The 18671-nt window shown below is 41.1% G+C and overlaps 1 protein-coding gene across 1 annotated transcript; it reads right to left on the reverse strand.

Moving 5' to 3' along the window:
* Window positions 1-1549: 1549 nt before the first annotated feature.
* On the reverse strand, window positions 1550-10191 carry LOC108668047 (polycystic kidney disease protein 1-like 2). Its single transcript, XM_018155177.2, has 3 exons — window positions 6899-10191; window positions 4940-6415; window positions 1550-2452 (listed from the first exon to the last, which is right to left on the reverse strand). The coding sequence occupies exons 1-3, from the start codon at window positions 10157-10159 to the stop codon at window positions 2276-2278; spliced, it is 4914 nt and encodes a 1637-aa protein (XP_018010666.2). The 5' UTR covers window positions 10160-10191; the 3' UTR covers window positions 1550-2275.
* Between the last annotated feature and the right edge of the window lie 8480 nt (window positions 10192-18671).

Raw genomic sequence — 18671 nt, forward strand, 5'->3', positions numbered from 1 at the left:
GCGTGCCCGCCTACGCCACACATAAACTGCCGATGTGGGAAACTGTTCTTTTATGAATTACCTTTTAAGGTCGACGTCGCATCGGCGTGCCACCGGTGGCCACCTCCCACAATATATTGCATGGAAATTTTCACATTATTGGAGATATCAGTTCGCTGTGAGCGAGTCATGGTTCAGCCAGAAGCCTTAATTTATACTTATCTCGATTGCAATAAATCTTATTCGGCAATCAGAAGTTAATAACCTTTTTTGTATTTTCGTACTTGAATTAAATTCTTAAACTTGAGAAATCATTTGAAATATTCATGCTCATTGCATTGTCATTTCAATCAGCACAATGTGAAGTTTCATTAGGTTGGGGTACAAACTGTACCTGTGCTAGTGCACGGCGAAAATTTTTAATTTATTTAATTTAAATCTAACTCAATTTTAGTAACCCACTAAATTATAGTTATTTTTTAACAGCCGCACCTGCATTTATTAAATTCTAAAACTATTCAAATAAAGCCCATGTGAAGTGACGCCTATATTGGCACTATTATTTTGAAAGTCATCATTGGCAGCACTCACATCATTTGCCCGCAAGTTTGGATTATGAACACTGCTTGATATGTTCTGCTGACCCATGAACTTTAGTCGAACAAAAGGTGTAAGATGGACTAAAATTTCACTGCGAATTTTTAAATAACCTTGTTCCTTAGAGTGCACTCCATAAAATAACCATGGTACGTTAATAAAAAATTATTTTCAACTAGCTGGTGTCTATTTTAATCCAATAATGATGCTTTTAATTGTCATCGGAAACGTTCTTTTCAGTAATACTCGAATTTTAAAGCGCAAAGAGTGTGGATTGGGGTAGCTTATACGTGTACATCACGCCTGAAATCAGACGGAGATCCTAGATATCAGACTTAAATAACTAATAATAATAATTGCGGTTTCAGAGTTTGTTAGGCCGCAGGCGTGCCGCCAATTCTTAACATTGAAGAACATTCACAGCTTTATGCGGTCTCGAAAAAGCAAGTCACTGCTTTCTATAACTGATTAACTGCCCGGCCTCCTTGCCGATTCTGACCAGAAACTGACGCAGAGAGCTGGAATCAAACCCGCACCTCGCTGCTCCAATTTTGGCACTCTGGGCCTATACTTTCAAAAAAATTAAGAGATCGTAAGTTCATCAGCCAATCATTGACGGCCTTTCAAGCCACTCTTTTAAAAACAGTTAAGAGATCGTAAGTTCATCAGCCAATCATTGACGGCCTTTCAAGCAAAATCCACCAATCATAGACAAGAAAAATGATCGTAAGTACTTACGTTCACTTAGCGAGTTTTGAAAGTATGGCCCCAGGAGCCACTCTAACCACTTGTTCTAACTACCACTTGCCACTCTAACCACTTGTCTAACTCTTACCACTTGTCCGCCCTGCCCGACTTAGCAGAGAACTGGCGTTATGCTCTTTTAAACAAATGATTAATTCAGTGCAGCGAGTCTGAGCAGTTGCAATAACAATAGCATATATTATTCCGAGAGAGGATAAGAGAATACTGATTCAGACCGAGTTATCTTTTATGATGATAACCCTTTTATTCTTCACACCAATTATACGTTTATCTGTGTAGTTTTCGAAAAAGTATAGTAATTCAACAATCCAATTATGAGCAAAATAAATTGAATATGGACGTAGATTATAATATTTTGTTCAGTCATCCAACGAGCGTTCATTCTGTGTTGAGTGTCGCTGTTGAACTTGAACAAATTATACGAAGTTGAGTCTTCACTGTGAACGATTGAGTTACACCGAGACAAAGGGAGAAGAAATATTGTGTTCGTGCGAAACACATTTAGTGATGAAAATTCAGCCACGGTTATAATACAGATAAGTGCAAGTCATTGACAGATTCTAATGGTCTACTAAACAAGCCTTTTGATAGCCACATCAACCATAATTTTCAGTCGTAGCACGATGGACGTAATAACCCTCGATCTACTGACAGTGACTGTCGTCATAAGAGGCCGTACTATAAAAAAGTACGAAATCGTAATTCCGTCAGCCAATCACGGTTCGCTTCTCAAGCTAAAGCCACCAATCACAGATGAGAAATCAGCCCATACGTTAACTTTGGCCGCAGCGTGTATTTAAGCGTGCATTAAAAGTACGGCCGCTGGCCCTTAGATCCGAATATTAATTATAACGGAACTATTACATCTGCAGAAAAAGGAATAATAGTTTAACACACGTGTTATTTATCCTCCATCTTTCAAGTGCACGCAGTTTTAGTCGCTGAAGAAGATGGTCTTGGGCTTCTTATCGCGTCGGGCGTCGGGCCTCAGCTTCCTGCGAGGGCGGGCGTCGTCCTCGACGCTGAAGACGGTCTTCGCCGCCTCAGGCTTGCAGAGGTCGAGTTTGCCGTCGAAGTAAAGGCTGTTGATTTGCTGCAGTAACTGCCCCACCTGCTCGTTATTACTGCAGTTAATATCAGAATGAGGAAATAGTGCAATAAATTAACGCTGTTGATTTGCTGCAGTATCTGCATGCCCCACCTGCTCGATTGCCGATATGAGTAAATCATAATTATTAATCAATACTATTACGAAGAAATTTTTTAAACAAAAATTGGTTCTGTAACGTATTTTTAAAACAAACCGTGTAAAAGACAGAAATCAAACCGAGCCAGTTTTCTTTGTACCTTGTTAGAAGGGTAACTTTGAATCTATCAAATAGATTATTCGTAATTACTTTTATTTGCTGAATTACTTTTAATATGGGGCTCTCTCTAGATCCATCGACTAACCACATCCCCACCAAGAAGAATAAAAATCAATATATTATAAAAATATATATATATATATATATGTATAATATAATTATTTTTAAACTTTGGCAGAATTTTCTTGTTTATATGCGCACAATTTATAATCAGAGAATGCATTATAATTTTATTATATATTTATCGCTGAAGAGGATGGTCTAGGGAGTCTTATTCCATCGGGCATAGGACCTCAGCTTCCTGGAAGGCGAGCGTCGTCGTTAAACAGGCTCACTGAAACCCATGATAATGTCAAACTCCAGACTATATGTAGCAACGACCACTGCAACAAAGGATTTCTCCATGAGGCCGGTGTAGTCTATAAATTTTGCTTCAAAAAAGGTTGTAGACTTCTTCATCATTTGAACTAGATTGGAGGAATTGGACTAACAACTGTGACATTGAGCATTACAAACAAGCAACTTCATATCATGATCATTGATGAAATAAAAAAAGCTTGGTTACGCTTTTCACAACAAGGTCAAACTCCGGACTATACGCAATAATGGACCCTGCAAAAAAGCGGGAGCTCTCCAAAAGGCCGGTATAGTTCATAAATTTTGCTTCAAAGTAGGTTGTAGACTTCTTCATCATTTGTTCTACATTGGAGTAATTGGACTAACAACTGCGATAATGAGTATTACAAACAACACCTTCATCTCAAGATCATCGATGAATTCAATTTACTTGGCGACACCCTTGACAACAACATCAAACTCCGGACTATACGAAACAATGGCCCCTGCCAAAAAGTGGAAGTTCTCCAAGAGGCCAGTGTAGTTTATAAATTTTTCATAAAAGAAGGTTGTAGACTTCTACATCATTTGGACTACATTGGAATAATTGGACTAACAACCACAAAATTAATTCCCTTTTTGTTGGAATGGTGAGTGTGGGAGGCCTTTAAAAAAACACGACATTGAGACCGTCTCACCTGCCATCTGCAACCTGGAGGGCAGAGAAACCATCTGAGACAAACTCACCAGACCGTCGCTCGCACCGTGCTGGAGAAACCCACCAGCATCATCATGCAGAGGTGCACAACATTAACCAACCAACGATTCCTAGAACCCTCTCAACCCCCTACCGCCTGACATGAGTAACCGGAGCAATATTGTCACAAGCCTACTTCCCAAAAATGATACGTTCTAGTGAGCACAAAATGACGTGCACTGATGGTTGCCGCCATGCACGACAACTTTAAAATGTTCTCTGTTGCATACAAACGTCCTCAGGTTGCTACACTAAAATAGTTTACTTATAATTCAAGTTGAAAGTTATGCTCCCGGAGAGTGACATACGGCGGTAGAGGGTTAATTTGGAATTGGACCCCAGCTATCTATTTCCAAACTACCGGATTTGTCTAAAAATTTGAGATAGTTTGCGGAGGGACTTTCTGGCTCGAAATTTTTGTGTTGTATCCTATTTACGGGTATTGTGTACTTACATCCAATAAAATTTCATTATTCAATGCTTTTCTTAACTTGAAAATGAATGTTGCTACATTTGAAACGTCGTTAATAAAATATTATTATTTGCTAAATCTGACATTTGATCTACCAATGTCATCTAAAGAATTGTTAAACTCCCTAAAAATTATAATGCATTCTCTGATCATAAATTGTACGCGTATAATATGATACGCTATGCCGTATAGACGATATAAAATGAGACGTATATTATGATAGCATCATAATATATTAAAAATCTCACGAAGGTAGAATTCAACTACTAGCAACGAAAAAATATTCAGTTAGAGGCGAGTATCTTGACAACAGTATCACTAATAACGCCATAACAACACCAATTGCATAAATAATAAACAAACTGCGGACATGGGAATAGCTTAGCAGCCTTGTTGGTACATTTGGCCTTACCCAGTTTACTATACATCGCAGTAATTTAAATGACATTTTTACATACCCTTTTTAGCGTTTTAGCGCACTCTCTCATTTATGGAAAAAATGCACTATTGTGCTCGCCATGTCCGTCTGTTTGTCTGTCTGTCTGTCCGTCCGTCCGTGACGTCAAGTTTTCGTCGACGAGAAAATGCGCTCTCTGTCACTCACTGCAGTGAGTACTGAGTTATATTTTTTTCAATTTTCGGATTAAATTGCAATTGAACACTAACCTTATCGGGAAAATCTCGTTCGCTCTGTAGGCCCTCTCGCTCCTTCTTGTTCAAGTTCACTTTGACTTGGTTGACGGCATTGGGCTGCAGCACCAGGGTCTTCTTGAAATGCTTCCACATGTAGTCCAGGACGTCATAAGTGTTCTCTCTCTTACTCAGATCAACTTTAATTTCTTTGAAAGCTTTCAAGATGATAGCGAGCATAATGTTGACGAGAACCATGCTGTTCAGCACCGAGAAGATGAAGAACAGGAGGGGTGACAGCGAGTTTGCCTGTTGCATTTCATCGAAGTCGAATTTGCCGAGCATCATTGAGAAGCTGGTCTGAGCTGTGGAGAGCATTGAAGTGAACTCTGGTAGATACACGAATAAAATGAAATAGAAGAGGCAGCAAAAGGCAAAGAATATGATAATAAATGCGATAAGGAAATACGACAGCTCTTCCCAGCACAGGGAAATGGTAAGCGCCAGCACGTCCATTCTTTTGTTGAACTGCATGAGTTTGATGAGTTTGAGCACCGATACAAACATGATCAGGCCCAGAATGCACGTATAAAATTGATCAACCAATACCGGATAGTCCATTCGCAAGTAAGCGTTGCCTTTTGTTCGATTAAACTCATCCGCCACGGCAAGAGTGAGAAGAAGCTTGTAAATGTACAAGGCGATCTCTAGCCAAGAAAGTAGAACTAAAGAAAGTTCCGCAAGGTTCCAGTACTGGTAAAAGTACCCGCATCTTTGTTTTTTTATCTCCCACAATTGCCTGAAAGTGAAGAAGACTGTTGATACGACGAACATTAGCTCGCAGAAAAATACGACGTTATCCTTGGCGTTGCTCTCCAGCCGCAGAAGTCGAACAGGTTCGAACCTCCATTTGGTGACGATACCGCCTCCTTCACTCACCTCAAAGCAAATCATACACGTCATGAATAAGTTCACATTGGCGTTGTATACGGAGAACTCCAAGAACACCGCTCGTGTACGCTTGTCAATCCAATGCACTTTTTGGAGCTGATCCAGCCTCTCGTTGACGTCAGCTTCATATCCATCAAGTCTGATAACGTATCCGCCGCCACTATAAGTTCCCAGACGGCCCACGGTGGTTAAGGTCTTTAGTTGGCTCGCTGTTTGATACTTAAACTCTGGGAAGTTACACGCGGCATCAGACGCTTCACCGAGCACCCAATTTGCACAGTAATCGTGATCGTCTTCCATGTGCACGCCTCGAATACCCGTGCAGCTTCGATTTCTCTTGTTATTTGCGTGTGGAACCGAATTCATTGGGTCGGGCACCGAGCACACAAAGCGGGCATTGCGTATCTGCCGCAGGATGGGGTATCCTACCATGCGGTTGGCTCGGTCATCCAGGAAGCCGCGAAGACCGTAGGGCGGATCATTGTTGTACCACCGCTGTGCTCGAGTTGTATTCATGATCAAGTTTTTGGCGTAGTGCCAAAAATGGTCCGTGCTTCGCAGCTGCAATGAAAATATGTTAGAAAAATTAACAAATTTTGATTGATACAAGAAAATCTATATGAACTCCTGAACTTGGTCTTAGTGAAACCCAAGCTACTAAACCAAGGTTTCGATTCAGGTCAGAAAATTATTGAAAATTCCTCTACCGGGGTTATCATTGATAAATTATGGAGCAAGTGCTTTGAAACGTAACGAGTTCTATCCATTTTATGTCATAATAACACCACAAGTAGAAGAATTTTTTATTCTCCATTAACATTGTAAATGAGACCCAAAGTAATGCATTTTCACAATGAAAAATCAATATACTTTTTGATTTTAAATTTTACGAGACAGCCCACCAATTCATTGTTGAATGATTAACCAGTGCTATCTTCTGTTCAGTTTCATGATATACGTGCATTAATAAGTCCATTAGTCAACATCAGTAAGGACACATCAGTAAGGCAACATCAGTAAAATAACGTTCGCAGTTCGAAATACCTCGTTTGGGAAGACTAAGGTAGCATTAGTATTCGAATCAATGACACGGGTCGCTTGAAATAATTTATCGTTTAAGAAGGTCGCACTGAAGTGTTGTTGCAGCAAGAATGCGTTAATGTCCGTCTTGTCGTTGACGATGATAAACAGCACGGCAAGGAACAGACAATAAACGAAAATTCCACGTACAATGAATTTCATGTCTCGATCTTTGGTGAGCTGAACACTCAGCTTCTTCGTCGCGTCATCGTCGTGAGTTACACCAAAAACTCTGTGCACGTCCCTCACAGTGGAAGGATCTAAGGGACTCATCAAAGCCCATTCTTCGTCTTCTTGTAGCATGGGAAGTTCCTCATCGCAGTCGATGTCCTCAACAGAGTGGTTTGGAACACAGCAAATGCTGCCGAAACATGAGACCAACACTACCTTCAGCCATTGGCTTATCAGAATCGACACCAAGAAGGTTGTGAAGAACGAAGAGAACCATTTTACGGTCGTTATTTCTCCCCAGGTGATGCCATAACTCCATACCATGAACACGGATCCCGTCATTGCTGCAACACAAACAATCCATCCAAGTGGCCTTGTCCACCAAGGGAGACATTTTACGACAGGTTTAATTTTAGGTTTCGCTTTCCATCCAGGCTTTGTGATAACCTTTGATTTCTCTGAAGCATTTTTCCAAGTTAATCCAGTTTTCTGCAATTGAAGTTCACGTTGTTTTTCGATGGCGTCCAAAGCTTTACATCTAACATACTTCCTAGGGCGAGCTCGCTTGAAAATGGCCCCAAGCAACGTTGAGAACGGTAGGACGAAAATGATCACCGCAAGGCCTTTGATCATTTGAGACAGAGCGATTGGAACAGGACCAATGTAGGCATATGCATCAATGGGAGATTCACCTTCATTCTCGTAGTACATTGCATGCAGAAGCATGGAAACAAATAAAAACGTTGCGCAAACTATGATCCTTTCTTTTCGACAGTACCGGGACCCAGTGGGGCGTAAGAAAACCGACATCCATATATGGTCTTGGTTGGCATTTCTATTTGTAATGTTGTACATCCTTTGAGAAAAAGTGGTCATGTCTTCGTTGTTGTTGGCGCACAAGAAAGTCCGGTCTGCCAAGCCGTCTCCGCGGTTGAGGGCAAGCCAGGCATTCGTTTCGAAAGTGTACTGCTTAGACTTTTGGAGGTCTCTGAAAACGACCCGTTCAAGCTGCCAGCTGTCGTACGGCAACCTTCCTTTATTGTCAATGAAAACCCGCAAGTAGTGCAGAGAACCGAGAGGTCTAGCCGTTGTCATCACAAATGTGTTCCTGTCGTATCGGCGATAAAGGTTCGAGTTAGCTTTAGGCAGGAAACGAACTTCTGTTTCGTCATAATCACCTGACGCCATGAAGTATATCTGAGATTCACATGGAGCATCCGAGTCAGGACCGGTGAAGAAAGTAACTTCGTAAATGTATTTGTCTTCAGGCTTGTTATCTGGCAAGGGAAGAACACCACTCCTTTCAATATCTTTTTTGTCCTTGTAGTGACCCCATATCATAGCTATGATAAACAAGACAAAAAGTAAAATCAGAGTGACATAGAGAGTAGAATTATCTACGAAGCCCATGTTCGCTATTATAAAATCAAAATCAATTTCATGCACATTTGGCAAAAATCCTGATCCAAACTGGGAAAGATGGCTAGTCCCGCATTTTGTGTGCGTTGCATTGGCGGAAATCACTTTCAAACCCGCGGGTGACCACGTGAGTGACGGTTCATCGTAGTAGTAGCATCCTAAGACCGTGATTTTCAATTCGTAGTTTGAGGAAAATTTGGGATCTAGATCTTTTCGAGTAAAATTGGATGAATGGGCATTATTGAGGAGTTTTCCAATAGCGGCCACAAATCGACCAGTCCTGTTGTTGTTCATGTCAGAATCGATGAAGAGTGTACGAGAATCATCAATAAAGGGCAGCTCTTCTACTAAGCGGCTGAAGAGGAACTTTCCAGGAACCGGGAACATTTCATGAGCGACGAGAATAACGAGGCGCGAGGCATTAGATGAGGGTTTAATATTTATCATAAAAGCGGCTTGGGGCGAAGTGATGTTGAAATAATGGAAGACCAGAGGTATGGCTCTGTTCATGTTGTCACTGGCATTCACTTTCATAGCGTCCAAATGTACATCGGAGTCCCGGGGAATTACTATATTTATCAAATTTGTGGCGTTCGAGATGTTCACTGGCTTATCATTACTGGTTACTTCAAGTTCGATTATTTTCGAGTGTCTTGCCAAGAAAACTCGAGATTTGGGATGAAAGTGCGTGATGACGGGCCATGTCAGAAACATTAATACAAATTCTTCCCTACAAAACGAATCTTTATTCATGAACTTAGAGGGACAAAAGTTTTCTGGCAGGATGACTGAACTTTGCTGGTCAACGGGAGAAAATATGGTTTTTCCTTTTTTCAATGTTTCTTCCCGAATTTTTCCAATATAAATTGACGCCCCTGCACTAGATCGTGTTTCAAACGATTGACCCGCAACTAGTTTAGAAGAAACTTGGGTATTAAGAGACTCGACAACAACTTTCATCCGATTTAGTTGACTTATACTCTGCCTCATGGTGTTCTCCATTATGCTTTGCTTGTAAACGTCATCCAAGTTGTCCGGAACAACCATGTTTGGGTCATCAGGTATTGCCCCATCGTAGTCGAGAGTCCCTCTGGTAGCAGCCTGTATATCTCTCGGCGGCAAGAGTTCATCGGTTTCTAAGACTCCATTAATACCCGTCATTAGAGCTGTCATCACTTCGAGTGCACTCTTTGCAAACGGCTCATATTCAGAAGCTGAAACCACGGAAACATTTGGTAGGTATCCAGAAATCTTTTCTAGGGTTGAAAGGCAATTTTCTCGAGCGTCGATACCAACGGTCATGGGACCAACTTTACTGCCACCAATGAGGGACACTGTGCTAAACAACACATTGGAGTACACGTTGACTTCTTCGATGTTGCTTGGTGGGACAGAATTCTTTAAGAATTGTAGTTGTTGTGACTTAGCATCCGATAATGCGGCAAGAATCAATTTCTGTTCATTTAGACTTTTATTCAGAAATGCGTCGTCCGAGATGTCGCTCCAGTTGGCGTTGGCCATGAGGGAGTTAGATGCCTTTATGAACATCGATAGTTGAATAGAATCACCCGCCATGGCAAGAACAGCTAAAGTTCCAGTCGTGTTGAATGCATCAACCATTTCTTTGCTCGGCATGATAGTCGTGACGTTACCGATAAAGTACAGGGTGCACGCGCCGAACGAGTCAGAGACCTCGACGTACAAGCTGAAATTCCCATAAGGTAAAACTGCAGACAATTTGACTTGTTGCGTACTGGCCATTGCTGCTTTGACGATCTTCCCGTCAGTTGTGTGTTCCAAATAATAGAAATTGTAGGCGGCGATACCTATTCCCTCAGGGTCCTGCCACTTATCACATGATACCGTGAAGGTGGACAGGAGGCAGTAAGTACCGTTGTCGGATGCAATACTACACGTGCCGCCGGTGGGTGGTTTGTTTATCTTGATCGTGATTTGGGAATATCTGAAAGAAAATAGTCTTGAATGAAAGCAGGACTAACGTCAGAATAGTTTACACGTGGTTCCGATCGGTAAATGTCCGTGGATTATCGTAAATTAATGCAATTTACCATTCAAAATTAAATTAACCATCCAGTTTTTATCATTTTTTAATAAAATTTATACATCCGTTTATTATATCATCATAATAGTTTATAATATTATAAATTTGTTGCAGGAATTTACCCGATCCGATTATCAATGGTGAAGATGGTGAGGCGAACGGTGAATTTTTCCGATGATGGATTAAGTACAAACATCGATGGTGAAATGATGAAAATCTCTGCATCGATCCCTGACTCGTAGCCTGAAAACAGTGTTCTCTTTTATATCTATTTTCGTTATTTGTTGTTTATTGTAGTTAAAAATTTGTATATTTAGGGTAGAGCCCTTCATTTAAACATAATAAACAGAAAGCTTGAGAGATTAAACTCAAAAGAAGTTCTCAACAAAACTGGCATTATTTTTAACCAAACATGTAGTTAAAAATTGAAGAATTGTCCTGTGAGCAGGAGTTTAATCTAGGGATCAGTTTAAACTTATATTTAAATTAATTACTATAAGTAAAATGCACTCTGTTAGAATACAATAATCCCTCGCTATATCGAGCTGCATCTACGGCGGCTTCACTTCACGGTTACGTTCAATATTAACTAAAATATCAATAAAAGTTAGCTAAAATGTAGTCGAAACTAACAAACGACAAAAAAATTAATGAAAAACGAGAGAAAAATTAATCGAAACCAAACACGATAGTCAAAGTTCCGTATAAATGGAAAAACAAGTTAATGAGACTGCAGCATGAATGGTAGGATTAATTGATAAAGTAGAATTAGCAGCACTAGCCTATGTGCAATACTTTAATTCTATATAAGGTTCTACTTTAATTCAAGTAGGTTCTATTTTTACTCAACTTCAATTTTTTTCAACTTCATTGCTCTTTTTCAACTCTACAGATCTACAACTTTAGCTCTAATAGTTCTACTTCAGCTCTAATAGTTCTACTTCAGCTCATAATAGTTCTACTTTAATTCACTTTGCTTGCAAGTCGTCACGGTGGAGTTGCAGTTCGGTTCGTCCATCACAATCGATTCGTTCTCTCTGTGGAAAATGCAATGCAAAAATGTGAGTCCTAGTTTAGTTGATTAGGAATTGACTTTTAAACCCTCACAGTTTGTGGAAGCCAAGAAATCTTTGCAATTTTCAAATTTTTCATGACCGAAGCGTTATAAAATATATCCAAATATTCAAAACTTAATAATTCTATTATTGTTCGTGACCGGAAATTTTTGTGATTTTCAAGACCAAGAAATTTGTCTTGCACAAAATGTCCGAGCACGAAGAATTCTGTATTTTCAGGATTTTCTAACACAATAAACTCATTAGTATTCGACTCAATGTGCAATTTTCGAATTCATCAGTTTTGGATAGCAAAACAGTAGTTTATTTCTTGCCGCATTTGAATGTTCAATTCTGTTGAATTTCGTACGTAGGTGACCCTCTGTAGAATATTTGAATTACAACAATAATTTGGGTGCGTTTACGGTTTTTCAAATTTGTTATACATATCTTACACGAGAATGTTATCATCCGTTTTCCTTCACAGTTCAATTAATGAAGAAGTTTTTTTTCTTTCCTTACTGCGGATATTTATTCATTCACACGAAATAACTGTTCCGTGTTCACTACATATGAAAGAACCTAATCTGCGTAAGCCAGAAACCATCAAATATTTTCTCATACCATTTCATGAAAAAAACAAGGCCAGTAAAAAAATATATAAAAGGGTAGTTAATTCAATATTCATAATAACCGTGATTAGCCCAACCCACTAATATTCCAGGGAGGGGGCGGAGGATAAAAAAAATTGAGACCAGGTAAAGTTTGATTATAAAATTGAAACATTACTCTGGTGTCTTTAAACCTTATTAATAATAAGTGGTTTGAAATTTCAATTTTTTTAATTGTCAACGGAAGAAGTAGGAAGTGTAATGTCAAAGAGTGGGAAGTGTAATGTTAAAGAAGGTATTATGTTAAATGTCGGTCTGAACGGGTTCTTCCTTGATCATCGTAATTTACTTTAATAATAATTAACTGGTCTCGGGATTCTCAAATTCCAATGACTAATCTATTCCGGACAAAGCCAAGTTACTTTCTAGTAATTATATATCATATCTGTACGCATTATATATCACTATTGTACGCACTCCTTCCTAACTTCTCAGCTGTAGTAGAGGCTGGAGGAACAGTAGGCACTGCAGCTGCCAACGAGGGTAAGGCGAAGCGCTGAGTTGCGTGCTGGTAATTATATATCATATATGTTCCCATTATTTATCATATTTGTACGCATTATATATCACTATTTTACGCACTCCTTCCTAACTTCCCAGTTGTAGTAGAGGCTGGAGGAGCAGTAGGCGCTGCAGCTGCCAACGAGGGTAAGGCGAAGCGCCGGGTTCACCAAGAGACCGTCGCTCTGGGCTAAGCAAAGTCCAGGCACCGCACACCTACAATGATATTTTAATTAATTAATTAAGTGTTGTGGAAACTGCACGCGAATAGAATAATGGAAATGGAATGTAAATACTGACCTTGAAACCTGCTACTGGTATGAATAAAAGCCGAAAGTGAAAAAAATTAATTCGTTCGTTTGTAACCAAAAAGAAGGATTATAGGCAAACAGTTCCTTCAGAAAACCTGAGAACCTAGCGGTTGGGCCACATTAGAAAGACAAGACATACCGTATGGCCACCTCAGGCGGCGGTGGGGCCGCATTAGACAGACAATTGTACATACCGTATGGCCACCTCAGGCGGCGGTGGGGCCACATTAGACAGACAATACATACCGTATGACCACCTCAGGCGGCAGTTGGGTCACATTAGACAGACAAGACATGCCGTATGGCCTCCTCGGGTGGTGGTTGGGTCACATTAGACAGAGAAGACATACCGTATGGCCACCTCGGGCGGCGGTTGGGTCACATTAGGCAGACAAGACATACCGTATGGCCACTTCGGGCGGCGGTTGGGTCACATTAGACAGACAATACATACCGTGTGGCCACCTCGGGTGGTGGTTGGGTCACATTAGACAGACAAGACATACCGTATGGCCACCTCGGGTGGTGGTTGGGTCACATTAGACAGAGAAGACATACCGTATGGCCACCTCAGGCGGCGGTTGGGTCACATTAGACAGACAAGACATACCGTATGGCCACCTCGGGTGGTGGTTGGGTCACATTAGACAGAGAAGACATACCGTATGGCCACCTCAGGCNACGTTAAGATCAAAGTTCAACCACTACGTAGGAATCAAACGTAGCTTAATCATGCTGATCTGCACGTATGGGTCATCAGGGTCTGTACTAATCATTATGTCGGGATGCTGACCGGCGCGATGGGGTAGTCGGGGTCGGTTCTAATCAATATGTCCGCATGCTGACCGGCGCTTAGGGGTCGTCGGGGTCGGTACTAATCATTATGTCCACATGCTGAACGGCGCGATGGGGTCGTCGGGGTCTGTACTAATCAATATGTCCGCATGCTGACCGGCGCGATGGAGTCGTCGGGGTCGGTACTAATCATTATGTCCGCATGCTGACCGGTACGTAGGGGTCGTAGGGGTCGGTGCTCGCAGTGCCGGGGTTGAGGTCGAGGCTCTGCATGTACGCGCGCCTCGTGCTCGTGATGCCGCCTGGCAGGATGGCAGCGCTCAGGTTACTCTGCGGAATATTTTCAATTAAAATGTATCCTTCGTATGAATAAAATTTTGAACATTTCAAGATAAATTTCTTCTCCTTTTCAACACAACGAGGAAAGGGAAAATATTGAAGCTTTTTTCCGGAAAATGATGAAAACGTGGACTCTTCAGGCGAGGAGTTCACCTCAGTGTCTCAGATGGCGGGCAAATATTCCGCTGATGATTTCGCTGGTTCTCAATTCAAGAATAGGAATAATGTTCAATGTAGGAATAATGTGAGTTATTTAATAAACAGGGTTTTAATTCCAACCCTTGCCCTCATTGAAAAAGCTGTCATGACCGTCACCGACAACTGCATGTGCATTCAGCAAGTCTGACAAACAATTAGTCGTGCGCCAAAATGTTTGTGAACCCGTTTTGGGAAATTATTAAGATTATGGCCGTGTGGGCGAATGCCACTTGCAGGATGCCACTTGTCACTTGCAAGTGGCAAGAATAATGCGACTTGCATGGATGATCTGGAGAAACGAGTAATGCAAGAATGATTCAAGTGTATAATGTAAACAAAATCCTCGCTGATATTGGGTACCTGATTTTAATTTCTGTAGGTTACTCGTCATTGTTGTTTATATTAAAAGTTTCTGAATGTGATCAATCCAATCAGGACGCCTATAAATATGATCTATCAATATTAAATTACTATAGTAACCATCTCTTACAGCGATGATCTGATACAACAAGTAAGACGGTAATCATTGGAACTCAAAATACAATTGATAGACACAAAACAAAAGGAAGACAATTGTCACCAGCATTGATATCCTGATTATAGATGCATGAATGCTATCTATTTTATACCTAAATTGATAGTAAGAATGTCGTCACTTACACGGATGATCTGATAGGTGTAGTCGCTCCTGATGAGGAATGTCGTCACTTACACGAATGATCTGATAGGTGTAGTCGCTCCTGATGAGGAATGTCGTCACTTACACGGATGATCTGATAGGTGTAGTCGCTCCTGACGAGGAATGTCGTCACTTACACGGATGATCTGATAGTAGGTGTAGTCGCTCCTGACGAGGAATGTCGTCACTTACACGGATGATCTGATAGTAGGTGTAGTCGCTCCTGACGAGGGCGACCACCTTGCTGGCCTGGATGTCGGTGGTGAACGTGAACTTGTAATATCCGACGTCGAGAAAGAGAGCGTTTACCACCAGCGTCGAGGAGTTCCAGGTGCTCAGGATTCCTTCTATGGGTTTCTCTGATAAAAATTCTCCTGTTGTACTGTTGACCGCTGCTATTGTCCAGTAACGCCTGAAGAAAAACAAAACATATCAACTATTATCATATTTAAAGTAGGGTTCATTTATTTTTCTCTATTTATTATTGCCACCAAAGGGAATTTACAGGAAGCATATGCATTCTCATTATATTGAGTGAGCTCATGAGAAAACTCCTCGCTTCAGCTTCGTGGCTATTTAACACATTGACTCCGAAGTGGTACATGTGCGTATCAGTATCACGAAATGTTTTATCCAGGATGAAGTGGTGCATAATTCAGGGTTGCCAGATGACCTAAAAAACGGTCAAGTTCGCGAACAAAAATGGCCAAAAGGGCATATAACTCAATATATACTAGTATATTTGTAGTTTCCGGTGTAAAAATTTCAATTCTTTTCTTGCAGTTTTTTAAATTTAATTAGGAAGAACCCCTGTCAAAAATGTTAGCCAGACTACGTAATTTAAAAAAACTAAATCGTGAATCTAACCGGATAAAAAGATAGTCTGGCAACACAAGTTGTACTATTTGAAATCAAAAATAGTACAAAAAAATTAAAGAATAAGGGGCGCATGCCTTAGGCCAGCTTTGCCAAACTTCACACTTAGTTCATACTATTTTCCGTAGGTAAAAACGCTAGAGGGCATAAAAGCCTATGAAGTCAAATGCTCAAGCCATAGCACCGGATGTCCACAGTCACAAAATAAGATTGATAAAGGTAAGCATGGCTATTCTGCATCTGGCCAAGCCTCTTCCGGCCTAACCTCTTCACGCCTAACCTAAACAAGTTGCAACATTTCGCCACCCAAAACAAACCTGAGCGGACCTAACCTAACCTCTTTGTCTACAGGAAGTTAGAGAGGTGGTCCAAGTGTGCTGGTAGAGCCAGTCATTGGCTGCAAGACGGTTGTGAGCCGGGACAGCGTGAATAGGTTAAGCCAGAAGAGGTTAGGCCGGATTAAGTATAGCCGGATGAGGAACTGCCTGCTTATGAGCGAGCATGCTTAAGAGCATTGGCTGAAGACCTACGGCGCTATTATTTTTCGGCAGTGTGTCGCTTGTTTGGATCACGGAGTTCAAGCGTAGTCTGCGGCTTCTAGTTCTGAGGCTGAGTAGCTGAGTAAAATTCATGCATGGTAAAGCTGAGCGTTGGCTCGAGGGCTTATTTAGGAGTAAAATTTGTGGCCTACGGCTGCGCCCCTAAAATTTGCTGTACCGGATCTAATGATCTGATAGTAGGTGTAGTCGCTCCTGACGAGGGCGACCACCTTGCTGGCCTGGATGTCGGTGGTGAACGTGAACTTGTAATATCCGACGTCGAGGAAGAGAGCGTCCACGACCAGCGTCGAGTAGTTCCAGGTGCTCAGGATTCCTTCTATGGGTTTCGCTTTTAAAAATTCGCCGGTTGTACTGTTGACCGCTGCTATGGTCCAGTAACGCCTGTATAAAAAGAAATAAATCACGCCTGAATAAAGAGAAATAATAACACCTGAATAAAATGAATAGTAACGCCTGAATAAAAAGAAATACAATTCGCCTGTTGTACTGTTGACCGCTGCTATCGTCCAGTACAGCCTGAATAAAAAGAAATAATAAAGCCTGAATAAAAAGAAATAATAACGCCTGAATAAAGAGAAATAAGATTCGCCTGTTGTACTGTTGACCGCTGCTATCGAATAGTATCGAATAGAATAAAAAGCATTGTTTTCAAATTTTTAAGATTTTATATACAAATTAAGGACATTGTAGCCTGCTTAACTGGTCACGAAAATCCTAGATCCGATGCAACTTAAGCGTGAATGTAATGCTGTGCTAAGTTATCCAGTATATAGAGCTCAGTAAAAATATTCTCTGGGGATTAATAACAGCCCTGCCTTAGAGCGGATGCAAGGGTACTTCCGATGTGCTAGTCGACTACAAAAAGGAATTGTCATTTAGTTATCTAAAGCTTGAACTTGTTTTTTAATGATTAATTTTTTAATACAAGGAAAATATCAGCTTGTGCTTCGCATCCATTTGTCGTCTTTGCTTATAAATAAAAAAACATAAATAAATATGAATAAATATAAACTTACAAATATAAATCAATAAATTTACCTATAGCAGAGATTCTATTTGGGACAGATGATAAATTTAATTTAATCCAGTATCGCTCAAAAATGTTTCAAGCTCCCCAAGAACTCCAAAGACGACAATGGTAGACACGTCTTTAATGATTCTGGAAGTAAGATTCGTGGTCAATGAAAGCTTTCCTTTCAGACTAAAGTCTTGAAAATTACTCGCACATACTTTCGATGGCAGTACTTGTCAAAGGCCTCGTTGATGAATAGAGTAATTATTGACGTTTGAACCGCGAGCTAACCTGACAGGGAAGGTCCCGTTGCACGTGATGATAGTGTTCGTCATGACCCTGGCACTAACCTGACAGTGAAGGTCCCGTTGCACGTGATGATGGTGTTCGACATGAGAAGGTCCCGTTGCACGTGATGATGGTGTTTGACATGTCCCTGGCACTAACCTGACAGTGAAGGTCCCGTTGCACGTGATGATGGTGTTCGACATTATCCGTATAGGAAGACTTTTGATCTGTACAGACGCGTCGTACACCCTCTTAACGGCGTCCACGACGCTGACATCAGGCATCTTGCACGGCACGTTTGCCAAGACCACGACCAAAGTAGACGTCAGGACGTTGCTAAGGTAGTCGTAGGCGAGCCCTGTTACCGTGAATTGACCTTCTCTCCTGCATTTGAGAAAAGGTAATTGGTATGGAGTATGCACCAATTAACGCGTATAGTTCACACTCAAAGGAATTAGTGTAATATTATCACTTGTGTGCGTCGCCCTGGTCCATTTGGATCTGGTACAATGAGATGGATGTCGACTCACGTGTACATGTGGTCTAGGATCTGATATAAGAAGATGGGTGGCGACTCACGTGTACATGTGGTCTAGGATCTGATACAAGAAGATGGGTGGCGACTCACGTGTACATGTGGTCTAGGATCTGGTACAATGAGATGGATGTCGACTCACTTGTACATGTGGTCTAGGATCTGGTACAATAAGATGGATGTCGACTCACGTGTACATGTGGCCTAGGATCTAGTACAATGAGATGGTGGCGACTCACGTGTACATGTGGTCTAGGATCTAGTA

Source organism: Hyalella azteca, unplaced genomic scaffold (assembly GCF_000764305.2).
Source record: "Hyalella azteca isolate HAZT.00-mixed unplaced genomic scaffold, Hazt_2.0.2 contig16054, whole genome shotgun sequence".
NCBI lineage: Eukaryota > Metazoa > Arthropoda > Malacostraca > Amphipoda > Hyalellidae > Hyalella > Hyalella azteca.

Bases quoted from the DNA above. Each gene is read 5' to 3' on its own strand.
- LOC108668047 (XM_018155177.2), bottom strand. From the start codon at position 10,159: ATGCCGAGCAAAGAAATGGTTGATGCATTCAACACGACTGGAACTTTA. The intron at 6,416-6,898 runs GTATTTCGAACT...TTTTCATTGCAG, and splicing joins CCTTAGTCTTCCCAAACGAG to CTGCGAAGCACGGACCATTT. The intron at 2,453-4,939 runs GTTAGTGTTCAA...AATAACGAGCAG, and splicing joins AACGAGATTTTCCCGATAAG to GTGGGGCAGTTACTGCAGCA.